Source organism: Triticum urartu, chromosome 7A (assembly GCF_056163025.1).
Source record: "Triticum urartu cultivar PI428250 chromosome 7A, HENAU_Tu73, whole genome shotgun sequence".
NCBI classification, from domain to species: domain Eukaryota; kingdom Viridiplantae; phylum Streptophyta; class Magnoliopsida; order Poales; family Poaceae; genus Triticum; species Triticum urartu.
Window position 1 is genome coordinate 241,286,373 of NC_141879.1, and position 26,759 is coordinate 241,313,131.

Sequence of the window (26,759 nt, forward strand, 5' to 3'; positions counted from 1 at the left end):
CCTGCACAACTATCAACGCAGTGAGTTCTAAAAAGAAACTATCAATGCAGTGTGCTCACGCGTCTTCACCTCCTCCATCTGATCTGAGAAAAAAAACCTCCTCCCTCAATCAGTTCGATCGCAACGACCATACGTGCGACTTCGTCGGCCGCCGCAGTCTAGCAGAAGGCAGAACGCACCGGTGATTTAACGGGCACAGGGGCAGGAAGACGGTAATCGACAGCGACTCCTCCTAGCCATTCAAACCCGCTGATTAGGCGAGGTGAGTTAAAGGTTGTGTAGATTTGGGAAATTTAACCAGTGGTCATGCACACGCAAAATTTATGGTATGGGATGAGAATTCACTCCTCGTATTTTAGATCTTTAACTGTATTGGTTTATAATCTATAGGGATATAGGAATTTGGGGATTCCATCATTCCGTTCATTGAAGAAAAATCCATCTCCACTCCCCATAGGTATTGTTTCTTCTAGACTCCTCCAACCTAACCATTGTCAGTTAGTTCAATCATTCCAGATCATTTAATTTTAATCTTAAGTTATTAAATTTCATATATGAGAATTTTTTGAATTCCTAGAGCAAGTATTGTTTATTCAGCAATTAGCTGACGTATTTAATTCTAGATTTTTATTGAGATTATGTTTATGGACAATGCGATATAGGTCATTTGACTTTGTATTGATTTGTGGTTCTCCAATTTAGTGCTTATAGTTGCAAAATATGTATCCAAATGCCCGATTACGGTTCGCCGTATTTTTAGTTAGCTTGCGGTCCGCCCCGACTCCTAATTTTTCCTGACTCCGCCACTGCCCGCTGGCCCAGTGGCCCATGGATGCCGTGACAGGGCGGTGACGCTAGGCTGCGCCGCAAAACCACTAGCCGCGCCGCACCGGACCGGAGGCTAAACCCACTAGGTGGCTTCACGTGCTCGCGACGCAGGATTTTGTGGACGTAGTAGTAAGTGGTTTGTTTCTCACTAGCCCGCTACGGTATAGCCTCAGCAGCTTTGCATTTTTCTGTGAATACGCATCCCTCCCCCCAAAAAAAAATGTGCCTATGCTCAAACATACCGCAAGGTCTAACTTGTGCCCAGACTGTGATCTTGGAGTGCATACAAGTACACATATATGCGCATTAGTGTTTGCCCTTACGCCGGCCTGCCACTGCATATGAGGGCCAAAGCAACAACACGCAAAACGTATATCACACAGGCGCGTATACACAATGCCGCCAAAAAGACGGCACCTAAGTACACACTACTACAACAGACTGATGAAGAACACGGATCAGCCAGGATAACTATGTGCAGGATGCAGTGACATGACAACAGAGGATTACACTCAAAAGCATACATAAATTCAACATGGATGCTGCATGCCAGACAGCCAATTCACACCCAGGGTACAACTAGCAAGCTCAATTCATTTATGCATAGGGCAGGGTGTTCCAGAACATTGTTACACCCAAATGTAATAATGTTCAGCACATATATTAAACGAATGTTTAACTAGAAAGTATCAATACATAAGAAATGAACAAAAAACAGTCGGTTCAATAGGAAATAACAGAGACATAAGACATTTTTTTCCTTTTTTTCAACTTTTTTTTTGCTTGGGAAAGGGTCCAGAGGGATGAGTACAGATAAATAGGATGCTATACAGTCGGGGCTTACATTGACAAAGCGCATACGCGCTAGAAGATCATGTCCGAAAACCGGACCTCCTTTTGGTCAAGTTGGAAACCAGTCCTCAGTGAAGCAACCACCAATACAACAGAAAAGCTGCAACTTATTTCGAGTCCGAGTAAGCCCCTTTCAGATGACTAACGAAAACTGCTTGTTATGGCAGACTGATCATCGATTGACAAAGGACAACCATCTCCAAGCATCCGCATCGCAGTTTATCGAGTTTGGACTCCGGATCCCTTTCCCCTTTTTTTCTTTCCTTTTTTCCCTTTTTATGTTCTTTTCCTGTTTAGCCTTTTTACAAAGCAGCATTTTGGAGCAACCATCTTGTTGTCAGCTTATTGGCCCTATTGTTCTCATTTAAACATGCTGGACAACTGGAAGACACCAATTGGTTCTCACTATGATCAAATATAACATAATATCTCCTATGTGGCTGGTGGAAGCACCTGCTCAGCTGAAGCCAATGCCACACTCATGTCGGGTTTTGCACCTGCATTTGACTCCGTGCCTGAAGGCTCACGTTTCCACTGAAAACTTCTGGCACCTGCTTTCATCGGAGTACGCCCTCTAAATGAGCTACCAGGGAGAACACCCCTTGGGTATGCCATCCTACCCCTAGCATATGATGATCGACCACTACCAGGCCAACCATAAAAGTGAGCAGCTTCATGGGAGCTTCGTCTCACGACCTACGATATAGAAAAAATGGCATGAGTATCATTATACAGTGCACTCAGTACTCAGAGGCTTTCGCAATGTGTTTGAAGGCAACCCAAAAGTCTAACCAACAAAATAACAGTGATAACATGCTAACCCTCATGCCACGAGATCTACAGAACGTCATAGTTACAAGGATTATGTTGTATGTTCCGCTTCTACTTGAGTGCCAAAATTACAAGTATATGACATGTTCAAAAGAAGGTAGCAATCATACCTTTAGAATGCGCGTCATAAATGATGTGCCATTCAATGACAGAGCTCTTTCAGCCGACTCTGTGTGTAAAAACTCTACATAGGCAGACCTGTGTCAGAAAAAAAACATTCAGCAATGTCTTTCAAGAAATAGAACTTTAGAGTGAAGTAGCTAGCTTATTTTACTTTCAACTTGCTATTATCTTCAACTTAGATCCATGAACTTAAACATTCATCTTTAAGATCCTTAAACTTCTTAACCCAGCTCCAGTCATAGCAATTCAAATGGGCATATACAATATACTTTTCAAACACTTAACATAAGCTACAACCTAACCGGTGGGTTCCAAATTGCACGCAAATCATCAAAACTCAAGAAAAGTACGACAGACTATGATGCGACTTGTTCTTTCCTCAGTGACAGTAACTTGCAATAATATTGCCAATGAAGATGTTTGAGGCATCTACTGCTACCACCTACTAAATGCTACTCGCTCCAATCCAAAATAAGTGCTGTGGTTTTAGTTGAGTATCAGACTGGTCTTTTAATTCAGATACCAAATCTACTGACAATTTTACTTCCAATTTCTTTGCGGTATCCTCCTTTTGTGTACACTTGGATGTATACTTCATGCTTCTGTTTGTCTTAGTACTGTTTCAGTCTCAAGTAGTGAATCAAACATCCACATAAGTCTTGAGACATTTTGATCCTAAATTAGCAGGAGAAGCAAATTAGCACCTAATGAGTGCTTCAAACTAGATATGCCAACATGAACTTCCACTTCACTTCTCCACAGCCACCATGCAATTTTATCTCATGTAATGTGATGCAAGTAACAAATAACTAATAGAAACATTTAAAAAAATCTAATCGCTGAAACAATTATCATAAAAACAAACTAACCCTGTTGGCTGCCCAGTTGCTGCATTAGTAACAATGACTACTTTCAGCACTGCACCAAACTTGTTGAAATGGCGAGACAGTGAGTCCTTGGTGGCAGCAAAGTGAACCTTCAAACAAAATTGGCAGGTGAATAGAAGAGTCTAAAGACATATCACATACAATAGAAAAGGGAGATGTGAGAAGGATACTTACATTGCTAACATAGAGGGTCCTTGAATCCGCATCTTCTGTGGGATGGGCAGTGCTATATGAACTAGAAACTGCAAGGAAGGCAATATTTGTTACATTAAATAATAAGTGGTATCCTGTAAAATGTGAAGCATCTTGCTTTGCATATTTCTTTGATGTATTACAAAAAGAATATTACAAACACTAATTTCGTTACATACCAGATGTTGCAGAGCGCTGTGAATCCTTTTGGACTTCTCCATGACCTAATTCCTGAACAATTTTTACAGTCAGAACACATCTACCACTAGATTCCTAATTCCTAAATAAGCTATAAACATTTGCCAATGACCAAAAGAACAGAAAAAGTAATCAACACCCTCAGAAAGAAACAGACTGTGGATCTTCCTTTTTATTAAAAGAAATATTCCATTGGAAAGTACGTGCCTATGCCTTAAATTCAAGCAATAGTGGTATAATAATAGCTTTAGCTTTTCATTCAAGTTCCCGTTAGTCACATGGAGATCAAAGCTGACTAAAGTAACTCTGCAAAACAAGTAAGCTGACCCGTTTAATCCAGTAGACGCATCTACCAGCAAGTTGTTGAAATAATATGTTTTGTTTTCACATGATGACCCAGTGTTCCTACTGATATTCCATTCAACCCAAAATGGTAAACGAGTACAGCTCATCACTACCATGTATAGGGCCAACAGAAAAATAATGTCTGTGCTAGGATATGTGGAAAATATTAAAAAGTTTACGCTTGTTCAAACCTAAAACATAGAAACATAGATTATTAACACGGTCTGAGTTATGGTTCTTTCATAACTTATAATCAGAACAGGCACTTGCAAATGCTAAAGATGGTGCAATTTATCATAAAATTTTGCTTGCTGCATGTATGAGGTAACTTACTTTGACATTAATAGCTGGAGGGCCAACATTGGCATTCATGGGTGTGATGTCCGGCTTCTCCACAACATGAACATCTTTTGGTGTTCCAAAATTTGGAGGTTCCACAGAAATGGGGTTAACTGGAGCAGCAACAGTTTTGCTCGCTCTTATTGGTGCCGAAGAAACAGGTTGCTCCTCATAAGTCAAACTTGAATGCTTTGTTTTATTGGTCTCAGGTTCAGCACTGCATTTTGTCAATGTATATTTCTTCTCCACAACATGTGAATCCGAACTTTGGTATCTAGTCATTTCATCATCTATGTCCGCATCCTCATCAGAGGTAGTATCAACATTCATTTCATCTTCCCCGTCTGCTATCTCCAGGTCTCCAGATATCTGCTCGTCATTATCATGCTGATCAGAGTCGTGATCATCTATTGTTGTAGCTGGTTCAAAATCATCATAGCCTCTCTTCTCTTCACGAGAACGAGATGGTTGATTCACAGCATTCCCTTGACCCAATCTACTGAACACACTTCCAGTAGATCTTGCTTTGGAAGAGTCTGCAGCAGCCTCTGCAGCAGCTCTAAGAGCTAAAGCGGCTCCAGGTACTTGTAGAATTTGCCTTTTTCTTTCTACTCTTTTATCATTCGTTTTGTCTGCAGATCTTTCTGATCTCCTGTCATGCAGGCTGTCTGTAGCTCTCTCTGATCTCCTGTCATGTAGGCTGTCTGTAGATCTTTCTGACATTTTACCATGCTGGTTGTCTGTGGGTACCGTGGAAACAACAGAGCGTAGGCGCTTAGAAGATGGCTCCGTAGAGCTGCTGGTTTGCTGTACAGCTTTTACAGCATCTCGAACGGCGAACTGCAGAAGACGACGGGAAGCACCAAGCACCGGACGTGAAGGCAATTCTCTCTGGGCAAAAAAAAATAGAATTGATTGTAAATGACATATTGATTTCAGGTGGACAAAAGAAACATCTCAAGTGGAGTCGTAGTATAAATACACACTGGTACAATGGCAATTTCCTCATCCAAGTAGAATATAAAAATATTTAAGGTGGCCATACTGATGTTTTGTCTATTCGACAAGTTTCTCAACATTTTGCTCAATCAGTTGGTCTTAATAGGAAACAAGCTACTGTAGCTTATAAACATAGTTAAAGCTCATATAAGCATATTCACGGGAAGCAAACATTTGGGTTGTCACTTGTCAGTTACCAAGAATATTAGTTTTGTGATGCAACTGTTGGAAAATGGAATGAACCAAACCTAAAGATATGATCGTTTCAGCCACAAACTTAGACCTGAATTTTCGTCATACATTGTTATTGCTGATGTTAAAAATTGGAATTAGTAAATCCATATACCAACATAAAAAGACCCAAAGGGGCAGGTCCAATTAATCTAGTCTAAGCCATCAAACCATGTCAATCCAATGACCTAGATTGCTCCAATGTTGAGCACTCAACATGTTTCACGTGCAATTAATATCATACTAAATATCAACGTATGTGCTAAACTGCTAATCATTAACACGTAATTGATATCCTACCTAATACTTCCTCCGTTCCACAATGTAGTGCGCCCGCGCTTCCTGAGGTCTAAGTTTGACCATAAATTTAACCAACGAGACCGACTGCGGCGGGAGTAAAATTTATACCACTGAATTTGTATCGAAAATACGAATTCAATGGTATTATTTTTGCTCGATACAAATTCAGTGGTATAATTTTTACTCCCGCCGCAGTCGGTCTCGTTGGTTAAATTTATGGTCAAACTTAAATCCCGGAAAGCACGAGTGCACTACATTATGGGTTGTTACTTGTCAGTTACCAAGAATATTAGTTTTGTGATGCAATTGTTGGAAAATGGAATGAACCAAACCTAAAGATATGATCGTTTCAGCCACAAACTTAGACCTGAATTTTTGTCATACATTGTTATTGGTGATGTTAAAAATTGGAATTAGTAAATCCATAAACCAACATAAAAAGACCCAAAAGGGCAGGTCCAATTAATCTAGTCTAAGCCATCAAACCATGTCAATCCAATGACCTAGATTGCTCCAATGTTGAGCACTCAACATGTTTCACGTGCAATTAATATCATACTCCCTCCGTCCGAAAAAGCTTGTCCCTTAAATGGATGTATCTAACACCAAGTTAGTGCTAGATACATCCATTTGATGGACACAAGCTTGGGACAAGCTTTTCCAGACGGAGGGAGTACCAAATATCAACGTCTGTGCTAATCATTAATGCGTAATTGATATCCTACCTAATACTTCCTCCGTTCCACAATGTAGTGTGCCCGCGCTTCCCGAGGTCTAAGTTTGACCATAAATTTAACCAACGAGACAGACTGCGGCGGAAGTAAAAATTATACCACTGAATTTGTATCAAAAATATGAATTTGGTGGTATATGATTTTTGCTCCCGTGCAGTTGGTCTCGTTGGTTAAATTTATGGTCAAACTTAAATCCTGGAAAGCGCGAGCGCACTACATTGTGGAATGGAGGGAGTATGGACGTGCAATTAATTTCCTCCCTAATATCAACGTGCATTGCACTACACATTTACTAGTCAGTCTTAGCAAGCTTCTTTCTAGTGATATATGTAGAGAAGCATAAATAATTAAACATTTCGTTACAATGCAAATCAGAATTCAGACACAAGCCATTAAAAAAACATAGCAAAGTACTCCCTCCGTCCGGAAATACTTGTCATCAAAATGGATAAAAAGGGGTGTATCTAGAACTAAAATACATCTAGATACATCCCCTTTTATTCATCTTGATGACAAGTATTTCCGGACGGAGGGAGTAGACATTAAGGCCATTGTTGCCGACAACACGTTTGGTTAACAAAAGCAGAACTTTTATTAAGATTTTCCATACGCACCTTTGTTTGTTGTGGCTCATCCTCCCGATCGCGCTTTCTGCCATTCCGTTGATTAGATGATGGAGGCTGCCGTATTTCAGTAGACTTTTGCAGCTTTTTCTCTTCTCCGTGCAAAATATCCGTTAGTACACTTCGAAGTGGAAAGTTTCTGTTACCCTCCCTGCCAGTTCCTTTCCAATCCCTCTTATTCCGACTCCTGATGGTCGTATTTGATTCACTTGTGTGCTCAAGAGGCATTTGATCTCTTCTCGTGTGCACCTCAGGTGATTTATGTCTTCCAGATAATTCTTTTGAGATTTCATCGTCCTTGTTCTCCACCTCCTGCTCTTGTGTTTGCACATACAGGTGCAAATTTAAAGATAGATGATCCCACAGCCTATAAGGGCGTACAATAGTGTGTTCATTATTACACTTGATAAGATAATACGAATATCAATTACTTTTGATTGGAAATGTTGAAAATTTTATATTTTTTGTTATAGTACACAATAATAATCCAGCTAGAAAAACAGACTTCGTCACCTCTTCACAGTTGCAAGCAGATAAGTAACAAATTCACAAAAAATCCATGCAAAAACAAAAAATCATTACTTTAAAATTCGATGTGTATTACACATTCATAATGTTTTACAATAAAACTGCGCAGACCGCTTAGTGTTAAGCACCGAACCAATATCAGAACTACAGAAAGGCTCTTAATTTAGCATAACTCCATATAAAATTCAAGTTCATATTCAATTTATCTTGTGAGAAACAAAAGAAGAGAAAGAGAAGAACAAGCGGTACTATTAACAGCGAACTGCTTTTCATTTATATTCAAGTTAATTGAACTTGAGATTTAAAGGGCAATGCAATAATCTATAAACTATCTCCTCTTTTGGAAAGTTCCGTGTTGATTCAGTGCTGAAACAAAAGTAGTCTGCATGAACTGAGTCTAAAATAAAAATTTCTCTAGAGTCTATATACGCATCCATAAGTGAATATTGAATATTTATGATTATACAGAATACTATGGAATAATATAGAGATTGGTCGTCAGCTTAGTTCGCACAGAAATATAAATCACACGTCAAGTGTACTAACCATGAAATAAACAATGCACTGTCATCAACTCCTAAAAAAATATGGAGCTCCTTCCTGGCCTGGTCCTTGCGTTTTCCATTCCTGAGAAGCACAATAACGTAGTCCTGCACTTAAGATAACAACAGAGGTCCACTTATTGCCCTCTCAAAAAATCTATATCTAAATAATAAAGCAACAGGAGAATGAAAACATGATGTTTAACTTCCTGGTGTGTGCAAAAAAATGAATACATGGAGATGATATCTGCTGAAGAAATGTATTTGATGTCAAACTCATTCTATGCACAAACATGTTCAAGGTTCAAACTGCAACGAACCAACATCATGCAGAAGTCGATAACAGAGCTCCATCCAAACTTTAGTACTTCAACAAAGTAGGAAAGTACAAAAATTTGGTGCGTGTGTGTGTTAGGGGGTTCCATGATTACTGAGCAACTCTGTAGTGGTGCTGAATAATTAAACCTTGCCTGGGAGTACACGGAAAAGCCCAGCAACAAACACAAAGAAGATTTCCTAGTCTATGATCGCCTTGTAAAAAGTCCCACCAATGGGGGGAATGAACCAAATATAAACATAATGTTCTCAGTTGACGAAACCGTGCGTGATCACAGGTTATTTCGGTGATTCTGGCCTGTTGCACTAACTGAATTCGCCTAGGTGAAGCACAGTGTAGTCTATATACGACTAGAAGGCACCAAATTAGAACCGACAGGTGGCACTACATTGGCAGCAAATAATCAAGCAAAAGATGCGAACCTGCCAGGTCCTGAGACCTAACCGCGTCATGGGAGAGCAAGTGGCGGCACTAAACAAGGTAACACAATAGCACAATTTGTACAACTACAGAACCCAGGCACACACCGACGCGAAGGCCAACAGGCAGGGGAGGGGAGGGGAGGGGGGCGAGTGGCGACATCTTACCGCGATGGAGTCTTCGGCGCTGCCCTCGAACTCACGGAGCTTCTCCCGCATGCGCTCCCGCAGCTGGTAGGCGCCGGCGTCGGTGAAGTCGGCCTTGAAGATGCGGCCGTCCGCGGCGAGATCGGCCGCCTCCATCGTGGCGGAGGCCTCCAGAACCCCTCCCCTTGCAACCCTAGATCCAGCCCGATGGGGTCCTGGTTCCGAGACGGGTGGGGAGGAACCGGAGAGGCGAAGACCTTATCCGCGCCGGTCTTGTGAAAGGAGTTCGGAAGCTTGGGCGGGGCGGCGGAGTTCGGCGAGCCGGGAGGAGGCGCCGGCAGCGCCTGGAGGTGGGGATGGGGTTAGGCGACGGGACAGCGAGAGGATGCGAGATTTTATTGGGTTTTTGTTTCGGGTTTTATTGCTTTTGAGCGCATATGTTACCCGCCCAAGGGGGACGAATTAATGCATTTTTAACGCAGAAAAAATATACAAGAGTCAATATACAATACGGTAACCTATTGAAAATTTTGAAACAATGAATGGCAAGTAATTATAGTATAGTTCTAACTCGTGTACAAAATATAATTGTAGTACAATTGTTAGTGTTAAGAATTTTGCATGACATATGTAGATTTTTTTTACTTGAGATTATATCTACATAGGTATAAAAGAAATAGGGAATATCTATTGCGAGTAAGGTGGATAAGGGCATCACGCGCGACGCACCCATGGACATCTGGCCAGACAAGGTGCTGAAATGGAGCCAGCTGGACACGACGTGGTTGATCAAGCAACAGGTGTGAACCTGCCACGTCTCAGCACATGCGTGGCCGTTCACGTTGGATGCCAGCTCAAAAAGTATATTGCTTCGAGTATACACGTCTCTTACAAGTGTCATTAAATGGGAAAATATGAATGTGAGCAATTATTAAAAGGGTTTTGATGACATGTTGGTGAGGTCTCTCGGATTAATATGGTTATTAAGTCAAGCGGTGAAAAGGTTACAAACGAATATCCATTGGTTCTCCAAGCTCATACTTTCTATGTTGATATGTGTGTGTGTAAAAATGTAAGGACATTTGAGATAATGCATTCTAACCATCCATGAGGAGTCAACATAATGGTCAAGTGTACTACAATGTACACCGCTCATGATCACCCGAGCATGGGAGCATAGGCTGATTCAGTAGTTGCCCTTGTGTACCAAAGTCCTAGACTGTTAGAGTTAGGCCGGTGCACCAGATATTTTCAAGGGGGGGGGGGCGAAGCACAATATACAGTCATTGCATATGGCCTTGTGTACTTTTCAAAAACTAAAAATGATCTCGACTTTGAATTCACAAAGCCAGCAACCGGCTGGGAAACAATGAAAAAAGATACAAAGTGATGTGCAGATAGCTGACAAACTACAAACAAATATATGGGAGCTAAGTCACAATTATATAGCTGACAAACTACAAACAAATATATGGGAGCTAAGTCACAATTATAACGTGATGTCGACGAAGCCCTCCATCGTGAACTGACCGCCACACAAAGACACTAGCTGAACATCGAGAAGACAGAACAACCGATAGGTGAAGATGTTGGGAAACGTTGCATGGAAAACAAAAAAAGTATATGCACACGCAAGATCTATCCATGAAGATGTGTAGCAACGAGAGGGGAGAGTATGTCTACGTACCCTCGTACTCCCTGCGGTCCTTTTTAGTCTGCATATAAGGTTTGTCTAAAGTCAAAGCATTTCTACTTTGACCAAACTTATAGAAAAAAATATCAACATTTACAATGTCAAATCAATATTGTTAAATTCATTACGAAATGTAGTTTCATGCAATATATATTTGGTATGGTAAATGCTAAAAAAATTTAGTATATATTTGGTCAAACGTTGCAAACTTTGACTTGACCCAAATCTAAACCGCGGAGTAAAAAGGACCGGAGGGAGTAGACCGTAAGCGAAAGCGTTTAACAACGCGGGTGACGTGGTCGAAGTTCTTCGTGCTCCAACCGATCAAGTACCGACGTACGAAACCTTCGCGTTCAGCACACGTTCAGCTCGGTGACGTCCTCTACCTTCTTGATCCAGCAAGACGGTGAGGTAGTAGATGAGTTTCGGCAGCACGACGGCGTGGTAACGGTGATGGTGAAGCTATCCCCGCAGGGCTTCGCCTAAGCACTACGAAAATATGACTGGTGGTGTAAACGGTGGAGGGGGCGCCGCACACGGCTAAGACAATGTTCTAGTTGTGCTAGGCGCCCCCACCCACATCTATACCAATATAAAAAGACCCAAAGGGGCAGATCCAAACCATCTCGACCGTCAAATCACGTTATCTAGCAGTTCAAATTGCATCAATGTTGAGCACCAAACATGTTTAACGCTCTAATTACCCACCACTGCCATTGGTTATAAACACGTTTTGACTCAACGCTATCCCATGAAATCTGCCTTAATATCGTATCATTCCTGCGAAAAAATAATTGATATCTTACCAAATACCAGCGTGCAACAGATATATCTTACCTAATATAATATGCAACCAATATCCTACCTAATATAAACGTGCATTGCACGTACATTATTACTAGTATATATAGGTGGGGGAGGGAGGAGGCAACCTGGAGGCGCCCCAAGTGGGTCCGAATCCCACTTGTGATCCTACCCATAGCCGCGCCCCCCTTGCCATGTATAGGTGCGGGGAAAGGCAGGGGAGGGAGCCACCCCCTTTCCTTTATCCCATGAGAGGGACAGGCAGGAGGGGCTAGCCCTCCCTCCTTTCCTTTCTGTAACATCCCAAATTTTCAATTTGGAATGTTATACATTAGATCATCAATGCATATCATATTTCTTTTGCATTTTGGTTGATCCTACAAATTCTACGCAACTCAATGACCCATGGAGAGAGTTGGGGATTTCGTTATTTTCATATTTGAGTTCTCTCAAATTTTGAGAATAGGATCATTTGATTTTATTTATTTTATCATCAATTATTTCTACTACAAAAATATGAGAGAGAGAATAAAATGACTTTCCCAAAATAAAGAAATATTGAGGATTTAATAATAAAATCAAATAAGATTTTTTTTTCGGAGTTTTTCTGTGTTTTATTTGAATTAGGAAAAAAGTGCATTTTTCAAAATTGCATTTAGGTCCCAAATAAATGTTCACCTTGTGTGGCTTGATTTTAGAAGCCCGTGAAAATTTATTTCGGAATTTTTGGAGTCCGTTTAGTATTTCTTTTTCCTTTCCTTCCGAGCGGAATATTTAAAAAAAACCCGCGCCCGACTGGGCCAAGGGCCCAGCCGAGCCAGGCCGGCCCAGCCGCCGCCGCCTCCCGCTCGAGCAGCCGCCGGGCTCGGGAGGAGTCCGAACCGGAGCCGCCTCGCCGCCGCCCGACCCCCTCCCCAAGGCAGCAGCCCCTTCTCTTAAATACCAAGCCACCCCGCCGCCCTCACCTCACCACCGCCCCGCCGCCCGCCAGCCGCAGCCGCCCCGCCGCCCGCCTGCTGCTTCCGCCGCCGCCGCACGCCGCACGCCGCTGCCGAGCCACCCCGCATAGCCGCCGCCGCCGCCGGAGCCCCGCCCCGCCCGCCGGAATACCTTGCCGGAGGTATAGCCGCCGCCGTTCGCCGTTCGGTTTTTTTTAGAAACCGCCTCGGTTTTTTTTCGAAACCCTAGATCGGTTTATTTCTCTGGTTTACTTAATTAGTGAACGTTCACCGATTCGTTCGTTTTAACGAACGCGTTCATCGTTTAGTTTTAGATAACGAATGTTCGTTCGTTAATCTGTTCTTCGTTTTTCTTTTCTCGGATTAAATCCGCGATTTTTCTGATCGCGATTTCTGATCCAATTCTCGTTTTAGTTTAACTTTTCGCTCGTTTATCGGAATCAGGCGATTCAAGCGCCTAGGGATTCATCTCGAAACCCTCTATCCGTTTAACCAACCTAAACAAGATTTTGCTACTATAAAAATTGCCCTAGATCCAGATTGCTAGAACGAAGTTGTTTTCTTTCGCCGTTTGACTTTCGTTGCTTCGTTCGATTCGATTCTTTTTGCCAACCGGAGTTCTTAAGTTGAACCTTCTGGTTAGATCTCTTATTTGAGTTTTACCTGTGCATTAGATGAGTGCTTATTGTATGCTTGTTTGTTTGTTTGCGATAGAATATCCCGAGTGCACCGCCTGTTACTTCGAATCGCTAGGTTTCCGGATCATCAGCAAGGCAGGTAACACTTTGATCATACCTTTTCTACTACCCAGTTTTATTGCATTAGATCAATCCTCACACATTGCATGATTAGGATCTAATTAAATTATGGGATGGGAAGTAGATGAGGTAGTACCTATTACCAGTTATTATCAAACCTTTGGGAGTTACTTCTACGTTTGCTTATTATGCCATGCTGCTAGTAGACGTGGATTGGGTGAGTGAAATCCATTGACAGATGTGAGATTGATAATTAATGGTTTATCTAAGGTGGCAATTTAAACACACATCTGGGTGGATTGAGGCACCTGGGTATTCCAGGACTTGCCTGTTTTTCTTTTGGACCGTCACCCAGACTCAAAGGGATCATAAGACTATTCATACTAGAAACTTCCGTGTGCAGCCACAAGCTATTATGGGCTCTAGCATAGTTGACTAAGTTGTGCGAACTCTTACAGTGGTAGACTAGCAGATGTAGGGGATATAGGTGGAACGGTCTACCCGATCGTAAGGTGCTAGCGCTTCTGAAAGACTATGTTTCGGTCATCCGTCTTCTCAAACACCCTGTAGTGCGAGAAACCAAACGGAGGCGATCGAGTCTTGTGGGGAAAAGTGCGCAAACCTCTGCAGAGTGTAGCAAACTAATCATGATTAGCCGTGTCCCCGGTTATGGACATCTTGAGTATCTAGTACCTGGATTATCATGTGAATCTCAACATGTTACTCTAAATTAATTTGGTTGGGTTATGTTTAATGATGATGCTTAATTGGGATTGAGAATGCTATCAACCATTCTCAATGTTTAACAACTACCATGATAGTTAAATAAATTTTATTCCTTTGAAGTAGGGAAAATTGGCTTTATGCAAAACTATAACCATAGAGCTTTCCACCAGCCAGATATGCATTTAGTATAGCTGTTCATTCCATTACTCTCTATGTGTTACCCTGCCAACATATTCCATGTGCTGACCCGTTTTCGGGCTGCAACGTTAATGTTGCAGACTTTTCAAACGACGATTAAGGAGTTTTAGGTCGTGGTTCTATACTCAGTGATGCCGCTGGAGTTGATGGACTCACTTATCTTCCAAGCCTTTCGCTGTTATCTTTATTAGATGGCCTTAAGCCATATTTATTGTAATAAGTTCTCTTATGAGACACTCGATGCAATAAGTGTGTGATTGCTACTCTGCTATAAATCCTCCGAGTACTGTGTGGTGTCAGCATTACTGATCCAGGGATGACACCGGAGCACAGAGATCAGACCGTTTGAGGTCTGGTCGCTACAGAGATGGTATCAGAGCACACGCTGACTGTAGGACATGACCACTAAGCTAAAAGACCTAGATCACTATTGACTCTCTTCTCTTCTGACTTCTCATCTTTTCTACTCTTTAGGATGACGGATGCAAGGAACAAGTTCACACAACCGGATGAAGATACACCCTTTGGACGCCACTTGAAGGAAGTCACTAGATACCTGAATATAGGAGTACCAAGCTTCACGGGAACCTACAACGCCACTTTACCGGAAGAAGAGCGCTGGATGATTCAAGTTCAAGTTCCAGGAAGGACGTTCATGCCAGTCACTGAACCCATAGAGTTTTCTTTTGATGCACCAACTTGGAGTCTAGGAAAGAGCATGGCAGCTCACATAGCCATGGGACGCACTGGAGAAGTCTACCGCAAGGATCTCAAAGATACTATCTACCAGATTTGTGGGCGCCGAGATGAACACTGGGAGATGATCAGCACCAGGAAGGATAGATCAATCGCAGCTTTTATCCAGGAATTAAACCAGCACATTCGACGACAGGAGAACCAGATGTGTGCCGACATGATAGATCTGAAGAAGGCTAAGACTAGAATCAAGGAACTGGAGGAAGAACTCAAGGCTACACGTGAAGATTATGAAGAAGAAATTGAAGTATTGGCGGAGAAGAATGACGACCTGATCAAGAAGATTGGGATATTTATGGGAGGCCCGACACCAGTAGATGAAGACGAAGAACCCAAGGAAATTAACCCGGAAGACTACATCACCATCGACGGCACCGACTCGGAACCAGATAGTAGCGATGATGACTATGTTGATGAAGCTGGAGCAGATATTATGGAGTCAACGACCAAGGAATATTTCTAGTAGACCACCTCATTAGTAGTAGTAGTCCACCATGTAAATAAAGTAGTTCGAGCACTTTTGCGATAGTTAGATCGATTGTATGCCCTTGTTTGATTGAATGAAGTGAATTGTTTGCTTTTGCCTCATGTGCATATGGGTAGAGTTTTCTCTTTAGACCCCTCTATTCTTACATCTCATCTTTTCTAAAAACCCTCAGATGCCTCCGAGACGTGACCCCGGATTTGCATTTCCACCGGAGCTCACCCAGTTGATCCAGCAGCAGAACACATTGATGCAGTTGCTAGTCCAGAATCAGAATCAGGGGAACAACAACAACAACCCACCACCACCACCACCATATGTTGACCACTTAGCCCATTTTCTTAGGCTGAATCCGCCGGTGTTTTCCAGTAGCACCGAGCCGATAGTAGAAGATGATTGGCTCCGCAAGACAGTTAGGGAGTTGACCACAGCAGGATGCACAGATGCGAAGAAAGTGAAGTTTGCCGCACATCAGCTATAAGGACCCGCAGCATCATGGTGGGAGAATTTCACAGCCACTTTCCCAGTCGACACTGTCACATGGGACCAGTTTCAGCAGGCTTTCCGTACTGCCCATGTTTCAGCAGGAGCTATGTGTAACACCCTCGATGCGACTATATCTCCCACGCGTCGAGGCACGACTTAGAGGCATAATCGCATTGAAGGCATATGTCGCAAGTTAGGCAATCTTCACAACATCCCATGTAATATAAATAATAAAGGGGAGATAACATAGTTGGCTTACACTCGCCACGTCAATTAAGTACATAAATAACATTACATCATCCAAACACTCAGACGAATGAGTACGACGCCAAAATAAAAGAGAACCCAACATGCGACAACGGTCCCGTTCACCCCTAACTGGGCACCAGTACTGGTCATCGGGAAAGGAAACATAGTAACGTTGAGAGTCTTCGTCGAACTCCCACTTGAGCTCATACGCGTCTCCTGGAGCGAATCATCAGGCACTACATCTGGTGTAATAGTAATCTGTGAGCCACAGGGACTCAGCAATCTCGCACCCTCGCGATCAAAACTATTTAAGCTTATAGGAATGGCAAGGTAAAATATGAGTGGAGCTGCAGCAAGCGACTAGCAAATATGGTGGCTAACTTATTCGCAAAAGAGAGCGAGAAGAGGAGGCAAAGCGGGAGCGAGAAACTAGAGAGCAACCTGCGCAAACATTACTCCAACACCGTGTCCACTTCCCGGACTCCGCCGAGAAGAGGCCATCACGGTAACACACTCAGTTGATTCATTTTAATTAATTAAGGTTCAAGTTATCTACAACCGGACATTAACAAATTCCCATCTGCCCATAACCGCGGGCACGGCTTTCGAAAGTTCAATCCCTGCAGGGGAGTCCCAACTTAGCCCATGACAAGCTCTCACAGTCAACGAAGGAATAGACCTCCTCCCAAGACGTTCCGATCAGACTCGGTATCTCGGTAATTCAAGACACTTCGACAGGTTAAAACAAGACCAGCAACACCGCCCGAATGTGCCGACAAATCCCGATAGGAGCTGCACATATCTCTTTCTCAGGGCACACTCAGATGAGCCAGACGTCGGGTAGGCCAGCCCAGAGTTGCCCCTGGTAGCCCCGGACATCGCTCGGTTGGACCAACACTCAGAGGAGCACTGGCCCGGGATGGGGTAAAATAAGATGGCCCTTGAGTCTGCAGAACCCAAGGGAAAGAAAAGGCTAGGTGGCGAATGGTAAAACCAATGTTGGGCATTGCTGGAAAAGCTTTAATCAAGGCGAACTATCAAGGGGTTCCCATTATAACCCAACCGCGTAAGGAACACAAAATCCGGGAACATAACACCGATATGACAGAAACTAGGGCGGCAAGAGTGGAACAAAACACTAGGCGAGAGGCCGAGCCTTCCACCCTTTACCAAGTATATAGATGCATTAATATAACATAGAAATATAATGATATCCCCAACAAGTAAAATATATGTTCCAACAAGGAACGGCCTCCAATCTTCACCTGCAACTAGCAACGCTATAAGAAGGGCTAAGCAAAGCGGTAACATAGCCAATCAACGGTTTGCTAGGACGAGGTGGGTTAGAGGTTTGACATGGTAATTTGGGAGGCTTGCAAGCAAGTGATAGGCATCGTAGCAATGGCATAGCAAAAGAGCGAGCAAACTAGCATAGCAAAGATAGTAGTGATTTCGAGGGTATGATCATCTTGCTTGCACAGTTGTCAGAGTTGACTGGATCCTCAAAAACAAACTCAACGGGCTCCTCGTTTGCGAACTCGTCTCCCGGCTCTACCCAAACAAGACAAACAAGCAACAAGGATACAATCAACCACGTGCAAACTCAAACAACACAATGCAAAGATGATATGCTATGCGGGATGCGATGCGGGATGCAAAATGCAAGATATGACAGGAAATGCATGAACCTGGCCTCAACATGGAAAACCAAGTGTGCCACTGGAAAGATGAGATAAAATCGCTTGAAAACGATATAAAGAACACCGGAATCGGAGTTACGGTTTGGAAATGGCAAGCGATTCAAAAATGACACCGGTCTGCGATTTACAGCAAGTAGGCATCTAAATGCAAAGAAATGAACATGCTACAACACTCAAACATGACAAAAAAATACATGGCAGGGATGCACACAAGATGCTTAACAAAATTCTAGCACTGAGCTACGGCCAAATCATCCATTAACAGGTTCAAAGAAGCATGGCAAAAATGCAAATGGCAAACAGATCTCAGACTTAGTGAAATCAACACTTGTGTGGAATTTCAGATCAGGTAGCCCTCTTCGGAGCAACAAAACTATATGCTACAGGACCTGATCATGGCAAGGTAAAGCATGGAATGGAGCTACTCAAATAGCTTAACAAAAGTCCCTTAGTGACCTTGAGCCAAAAGGGATCAGAAAATACAATTGCAAGCATGTGAACATAGCAAAAACATAATCAGTTTCAGACTTAGTGAAAAACTGACACATGCTGAAATATAACTCAAGTAGGCATGTTTACGAGCTCGATGCACTCACTACAGAGCAAGTCATGGCAAAGAAGGCACAAAATGAAAGCTAGACATGGCAAGAACAATATCATAGCATGCACGGATCAACTACAACATCACCGGCAAAATTGCAAACAAGTTGACAATCTGCCCAGATTCACAAAGTAGTAAAAGTAGAGCTCGATTGGCTCAAGCTAGGGTGCTCCATAAATGCAAACAAATACATGGATGGATAGATCACTACAATATTAACAAAACTCCCTTACTGATCATCCTCAAAAGAGGCACGGATCACTAGGAAACAACATGAACACATGGCATCATGAGATAAACAGCTCCAGGACTTAGTGAAATTACTAAGTCCCTGAAAACAGAATTAGCAAGTGCACCACTTTGCAAGCTTGCACAAGTCACCACACACATCCTAAAAATACATGGGTTGCACCTCTGGAAAGATGACAAAACCCTTAAAAAACACATGTAGAACTCACGGGCATATCATGCACACAATAATCATGGCAAAAATGACAAAAACCTAAATGGAATAGCAGATCTGACAATTATCTCAAGTAGCCCTCTTCTAACAGCATTTCGGGCATCAAGATGAACTCAAATGAAAATTATGCAATGGAAAGAAATGATGTACTCTTTGAGATGAACATTTTGATATGCTATATGCATGAATCGGAGTAACGGATGCGAAGTTACGGAGCCGCAAACATGGGCATATGAACTAAAAATATCAAGGACTTAGACGAAATTTTTACCACCGGATCTAGGGTTGACCCGGCACGTGAACCGAGGTGGCGGCACTGCTCGCCGGAGATGGCGCGGACGGCAGCCGGAGTGGAGGGGATCGCCGGATTCGGCTCTCCCGCGGCCGGATCTGGCCGGAGGCGAGGCGGGGAGGCGGGGGAGCGGCCGGAGGGCGCGGCGGCGGCGTGCGATGGCCGGGCCGGCGAGCTCGGGTGGCGGCGAGCTCGCGCCGGTGAGCTCTCCGGCGATGGCGCGACGGGGCTGGGAGGAGTGCGGCGGCCGGATCGGGAGGAGAGGGGCGGCTGTCGGTGGTGGGCGGCGGCGCGCTGGGCCGGGAGGGCCCCGCCTGGGCCCGGCGGGCTGGTGCGCGGGGATGTGGGCGCGGCGCCTCCGCGAACCCGGTGGCAACACGTGGCGGCGGACACGGCGGGCGGACACGTCCGTCGGTGGCGCCTTTGTCCGGCGGCGGCGGGTGGAAATGGATCTGAGGTTAGGGATGGAGGGGATCCGGGATTTTTAGAAGGGGGAGGTATATATATAGGCATAGAGGGAGCTAGGAGAGTCCAAATAAGGTGCGGTTTTCGCCCACGCGATCGTGATCGAACGCTCTAGATGATGGAGCAGAGTTTGGTGGGTTTTGGGTCAAATTGGAGGGGTGTTGGGCTGCAACACACACGAGGCCTTTTCGGTCCCTCGGTTAACCGTTGGAGTATCAAACGAAGTCCAAATGGTACGAAACTTGACAAGCGGTCTACCGGTAGTAAACCAAGGCCGCTTGGCAAGTCTCGGTCCAATCCGGAAATGTTTAATCCCCACACATGAAAGAAAGCTAGAAATGACCACCGGAGGAGAACGGAGCGCCGGAATGCAAAACGGACAACGGGGAAAATGCTCGAATGCATGAGACGAACACGTATGCAATTGCAATGCACATGACGACATGATATGAGATGCATAACAACGATAACAACACACGTAGACAAAACCCGAACCCGAGGAAATAAATATAACTTAATGCTGGAAACGGCAAAAGTTGGAGTACAAATAGGGAAAGTTATATCTGGGGTGTTACAACACTCCACCACTACGAAAGGATCTCGTCCCGAGATCTAGGACTGAAAGAACGCCGGGTACTCAGAACGGAGGTGATCCTCGCGTTCCCAGGTAGCTTCACGGTCGGAATGGTGTGACCACTTGACTTTGAGAAATTTGATCGACTTGTTGCGAGTCTTGCGTTCAGTCTCTTCAAGAATAGCAACTGGGTGCTCACGATAAGAGAGATCTTCTTGGAGCTCAATGTCCTCGAAGTTGACGGTGCGGTCAGGAGTCTTGAAGCACTTTCGAAGCTGAGAGACATGGAACACGTCATGAACATTTGCAAAGTTTGAAGGAAGCTCGAGTTGATAGGCGAGGTCGCCTCTCTTGCTGACAATCTTGAAAGGTCCCACATATCTGGAGGCAAGCTTCCCTTTGATACCGAAGCGACGAGTACCTTTCATAGGAGAGACGCGGAGGTAAACATGATCTCCGATCTCGAAAGCCAAATCACGGTGCTTACTATCATAGTAGCTCTTCTGACGGGATTGGACTGCTTTGAGGTTATCTCGAATGACTTTGCACATTTCTTCTGCCTCTGTGATTAAGTCATTACCCAAAAGCTGACGTTCACCGGTTTCAGACCAGTTGAGAGGGGTACGACACTTCCTGCCATACATAATTTCAAAAGGGGCCTTGCCCGAACTTGCTTGAAAACTGTTGTTGTAGGAGAATTCAGCATAAGGAAGACAATCCTCCCACTTCATGCCGAAGGAGATCACACACGCCCTGAGCATATCTTCAAGAATCTGGTTGACACGCTCGACTTGACCGCTAGTTTGAGGATGGAAAGCTATGCTGAAGCGGATGTTGGTGCCCATGGCCTTCTGAAAAGAATCCCAAAACTTCGAGGTAAAGATGCTGCCACGGTCTGAAGAGATCACTTGAGGAATACCGTGCAGAGAGACAATGCGAGAGGTATATAGTTCCGCCAATTGAGCTGCAGTGATCGACTCTTTGATAGGCAGAAAATGAGCCACTTTGGTGAGTTTGTCGATGACAACAAATATAGCATCATTACCACGCTTGGACTTTGGAAACCCAGTCATGAAGTCCATTTCAATGTGGTCAAACTTCCATTCTGGAATGGCAAGAGGTTGGAGAAGACCTGCTGGCCTTTGGTGTTCTGCCTTCACTCTTCTGCAGACATCAAATTCATTCACGAATTTAGCGATCTCGCGCTTCATTCGAGTCCACCAATAAGCTTGCTTAAGGTCCTGATACATCTTCGTGCTCCCAGGGTGGATGGAGAGGAGAGAATTGTGAGCCTCGTTCATGATCACTTTACGGAGGTCACCTTTGGGTACAACAATACGATCCTCGAAGAAGAGAGTGTCCTTGTCATCAAGGCGGTAGCACTTGTACTCGGACTGACTCTTGGCAATCCCAATCTTCACCTTTTTCACCATAGCATCAAGAAGCTAGGCTTGGCGAATCTGGTCTTCCAAGGTAGGAGAGACTAGAAGGTTGGCGAGGAATCCTTGAGGAACAACTTGCAGATTAAGTTTGCAGAAAGCTTCACAAAGCTCGGGTTGATAAGGCTTGAGAATCAGACTGTTGCAGTAAGCCTTTCTGCTCAAAGCGTCAGCAATCACGTTGGCCTTACCTGGAGTATACTCGATACTTGGATTATACTCTTGAATCATTTCGACCCATCGAGTTTGCCTGAGGTTGAGATTAGGCTGAGTGAAGATGTACTTGAGACTCTTGTGATCAGTGAAAATATCCACTTTTCTTCCCAATAGAAGATGTCTCCAAGTCAAAAGAGCATGCACAACTGCCGCCAACTCGAGATCATGAGTGGGGTAGTTCTTCTCATTAGGCTTCAACTGGCGAGATGTATAAGCAACAACTTTCTTCTCTTGCATCAATACTACGCCAAGACCTTGGAGAGAGGCATCACAAAAGACCTCGTACGGCTTGGATTCATCAGGCGGAGTCAGAACTGGAGCAGTGATCAATTTCTCTTTCAAAGTGTTGAAAGCAATATCACACTCCGGAGACCAAACGTACTTGACGTGCTTCTGAAGAAGATTAGAGAGAGGCTTCGCGATCTTAGAAAAGTTTTCAACGAATCTTCGGCAATAGCTTGCGAGACCGAGAAAACTGCGGAGTTGCTTTACGTTCTGAGGAGGTTTCCAATTCATAATTGCAGACACCTTCTCAGGATTCACGGCAATGCCCTTGGCAGAGATGATATGACCAAGATAAAGAACCTCATCGAGCCAAAATTCACACTTGGAGAACTTGGCGTAGAACTGATGTTCTCTGAGCTTATCAAGAACCAAACGCAAGTGCTTGGCATGATCTTCCTTGTTCTTGGAGAAAACCAGAATGTTGTCGAGATAGACCAAAACGAAGTCATTGGTGTAGGCATTGAAGATGAAATTCATCATGCGAGAGAATGTCGGAGGAGCGTTGGCAAGGCCAAAAGACATGACAGTGTATTCATATGAACCAAAGCTTGTTCTGAATGCTGTCTTGGGAATATCTTCTTCATGAATGCGAATCTGGTGATAACCCATATGGAGATCAAGCTTGGAGAATACTTGGGCACCTTTGAGTTGTTCGAACAGCTCATTGATGTTGGGAAGTGGATATTTGTTCTTGATGGTCTTCTTGTTCACTGGACGGTAATCAACACAAAGTCGGTCCGTTCCATCCTTCTTCTTCACAAAAAGAACACCACAACCCCACGGAGAAGAACTAGGTCGGATAAGACCCATTTTCTCTTGAATATCGAGTTGCTTCTTCAGCTCCTTCAACTCTTCAGGTCCGAGCTTGTAAGGACGTTTGCACACAGGTTCCGTGCCAGGCTCAAGATCAATAACGAATTCAACTGGCCGGTGCGGAGGCATTCCTGGAAGCTCTTCTGGAAAGACGTCTTGATATTCGCAAACGACTGGAATTTGCGAGATAGCGTCCAATTCACCCTTCTCATTGAGAGAAAACAGACGGATGGTATTATCCCGAGCGGCAAAGACAATTACATCCTCAGACGAATGAGTCAATTGAATCTGCCTGGCTGCACAATCGAGATGTGCCTTGTGCTTAGAAAGCCAATCCATCCCGAGAATAAGATCAATATCCGAGTTACCAAGAACCACCGGAGAAGAGAGAAACTTGTAATCGCCCAAAGTGATAGAAACATCTGGGGCAATAGCGCTTGCATTCATGAATTTACCCGGAGAAACAACAGATAACTGTCTAGGCAAATCTTGTAAAGGCAACTCATGCTTAGAAACAAATGGCCTCGAGATGAAACAATGCGATGCACCCGTGTCAAAAAGAACTTTTGCAGGAATATCATTAACAGGAAGGTTACCCATGATCACATCTGGTGATTCGCTTGCCTGAGCTGCATTCAGCAAGTTGACCTTGGCGGACTTGGGGTTATGCTTGACCACAGCTGTACTTGCCGATCTGACAGGAGGAGGAGGAGGAAGACGCCTCTGGTTGAAACACTTGTTGGCATAGTGACCCTTCTGTTGGCACTTGTTGCACGTGACCTCTGAAAGCGGACGGTGATACGGAGCACTCGATCTTGGAGCTTGAGACGAAGTCTTGTTTTGAAATCCAGGGTTGGGTGGGTGGGAAGAACCACTGCCACCTTTGCTCTTCTGCTGATACGGCTGACGGAACGGAGGAGGAGGAAGCCAAAACTTCTGCTGCTTGACCACTTGAGTAGAGGAAGAAGGAGTAACATCTCTGACTCGCTTCTTGGAAGCATCACACCTCAACTGAGCAGCATCTTGCTTCAGTGCCATGTTGTAGAACTCATCGTATCTCAAGGGCTCGAAGAGAACAAGAGCTAGCTGGATTTTTTCTCTGAGACCACCCCTGAACTGGTATATCATGCTCTTCTCATCAGGGACGTCCTGCTTGGCAAAGCGGGCGAGCTTCTGAAACAACTTGTTGTAGTCATAGACAGACAAAGAGCCTTGCTTCAGATTGCGGAATTCCTCACGCTTGCTTTCAACCACGCTCTGAGGAATATGATGAGCTCGGAAATCTCGACGGAAATCATCCCAAGTGATAACACGTCCACCTCTAGAGTCCTTATACTGCTGGAACCATTCTGCAGCTTGATCTTTGAGTTGGAAGGAAGCGAACTTGACAAAGTCCTCAGGCCTGACGTTACTGCACTCGAAATGCTTGCACAGATCCACAAGCCAATCGTTAGCATCGGTTGCCTCAACACAATTGCTGAAAGTCTTTGGCCCGTTAGCAAGGAACTGGTTGAGTGTAGCAAAGTGATTCTGATTGCTGCCTTGATTCCCTTGGTTGCGCTCTTGAAAAATTTGCATGATCAACTATGTGTTTGCATTGGTTGCGGCCATCACAGCTTGCCATGCCTCTGGAGGAGGTGGAGGTGGTGGCGGATCAGGATTCGGAGTCGTGCGCGTTGGAGGAGCCATCCTGAAGAGGTTGACCACCATTAGCACATTGATAGATAAATATTGAAGCTGAATCCAATGGAATGAAAATTGCAACATATAGTGTTCACATCCGAACAAAATGAACGAATGCATTCCTCTTGAAATGGTCACATATCCATAAATTGAGAAGCCACATAGAATTAAGGTAGAGAAATAAATCAACAAGGTACGGATCTAGAACGAATAATCGGTAAGAAATCCCAATCTCAAACCAATATCCGTGGAAGAAGAACTAGAGCTACTAGAATTCCCACCTATGAAACTCCCGAACCTTTCCGGTTATGCAACCAGGTGTTGGGGATACAGGGGAAGCATAATATCTCACCCAAACTAGCAATTCCTACATCCAGCTGTATCCATCCTTCAACACATAACCAAGAAACCTTCGGAAACCATCTACCTTAACCTTCGAAAAGCATCCGTTATACAAGTTATGGTGATACTCCCGAACTCCCGCCCCAGTACTGGGTGGCGTCGAGGTTATCTCACCAACGAACTGCATAAAAGAGATTTTCGATGTCGGTGTACTAGACTCAGGTATTCCAGAACTGCAACGATAAAATTATGATGACAACACCTTAGAGCTCAACTCCCCGGGACACTTCCACTAAACCCCTGACAGGAGGCACCAAGTCACTGTTCTCATCATAAAACCATCGGAACGATTCCAAGATACCCGCGTGATCCTAAATTTTTTTTAGTGAAATTTGAGAAGAGAAGAGTCAAAACTCTACGTCAGGATGCCTTACCAGAGCGATGAGGAGACTGGGAAGTAAAAAGAATTCCTAATCTCTCTGATATATAATTCCTAAAGACTCAAAAAATTTTCTAGACACAACTCGGCCGCTAAGAACGATCAAGCAATGGGGCTCCTAAGGTCGGAGAAGGCTCTGATTACCAACTTGTAACACCCTCGATGCGACTATATCTCCCACGTGTCGAGGCACGACTTAGAGGCATAATCGCATTGAAGGCATATGTCGCAAGTTAGGCAATCTTCACAACATCCCATGTAATATAAATAATAAAGGGGAGATAACATAGTTGGCTTACACTCGCCACGTCAATCAAGTACATAAATAACATTACATCATCCAAACACTCAGACGAATGAGTACGGCGCCAAAATAAAAGAGAACCGAACATGCGACAACAGTCCCGTTCACACCCAACTGGGCACCACTACTGGTCATCGGGAAAGGAAACATAGTAACGTTGAGAGTCTTCGTCGAACTCCCACTTGAGCTCATAGGCGTCTTCTGGAGCGGAATCATCAGGCCCTGCATCTGGTGTAATAGTAATCTGTGAGCCATAGGGACTCAGCAATCTCGCACCCTCGCGATCAAAACTATTTAAGCTTATAGGAATGGCAAGGTAAAATATGAGTGGAGCTGCAGCAAGCGACTAGCAAATATGGTGGCTAACTTATTCGCAAAAGAGAGCGAGAAGAGGAGGCAAAGCGGGAGCGAGAAACTAGAGAGCAACCTGCGCAAACATTACTCCAACACCGTGTCCACTTCCCGGACTCTGCCGAGAAGAGGCCATCATGGTAACACACTCAGTTGATTCATTTTAATTAATTAAGGTTCAAGTTATCTACAACCGGACATTAACAAATTCCCATCTTCCCATA

The 26,759-nt window shown here is 44.0% G+C and overlaps 1 protein-coding gene across 1 annotated transcript; it reads right to left on the minus strand.

Moving 5' to 3' along the window:
• Nucleotides 1-1,402: 1,402 nt before the first annotated feature.
• On the minus strand, nt 1,403-9,856 carry LOC147959172 (uncharacterized). Its single transcript, XM_087531572.1, has 9 exons — nt 9,477-9,856; nt 8,557-8,660; nt 7,474-7,849; nt 4,590-5,486; nt 3,893-3,944; nt 3,696-3,763; nt 3,504-3,610; nt 2,622-2,709; nt 1,403-2,376 (listed from the first exon to the last, which is right to left on the minus strand). Exons 1-9 carry the CDS (start codon nt 9,609-9,611, stop codon nt 2,113-2,115), a joined length of 2,091 nt encoding a protein of 696 aa, XP_087387698.1. The 5' UTR covers nt 9,612-9,856; the 3' UTR covers nt 1,403-2,112.
• Nucleotides 9,857-26,759: the final 16,903 nt, after the last annotated feature.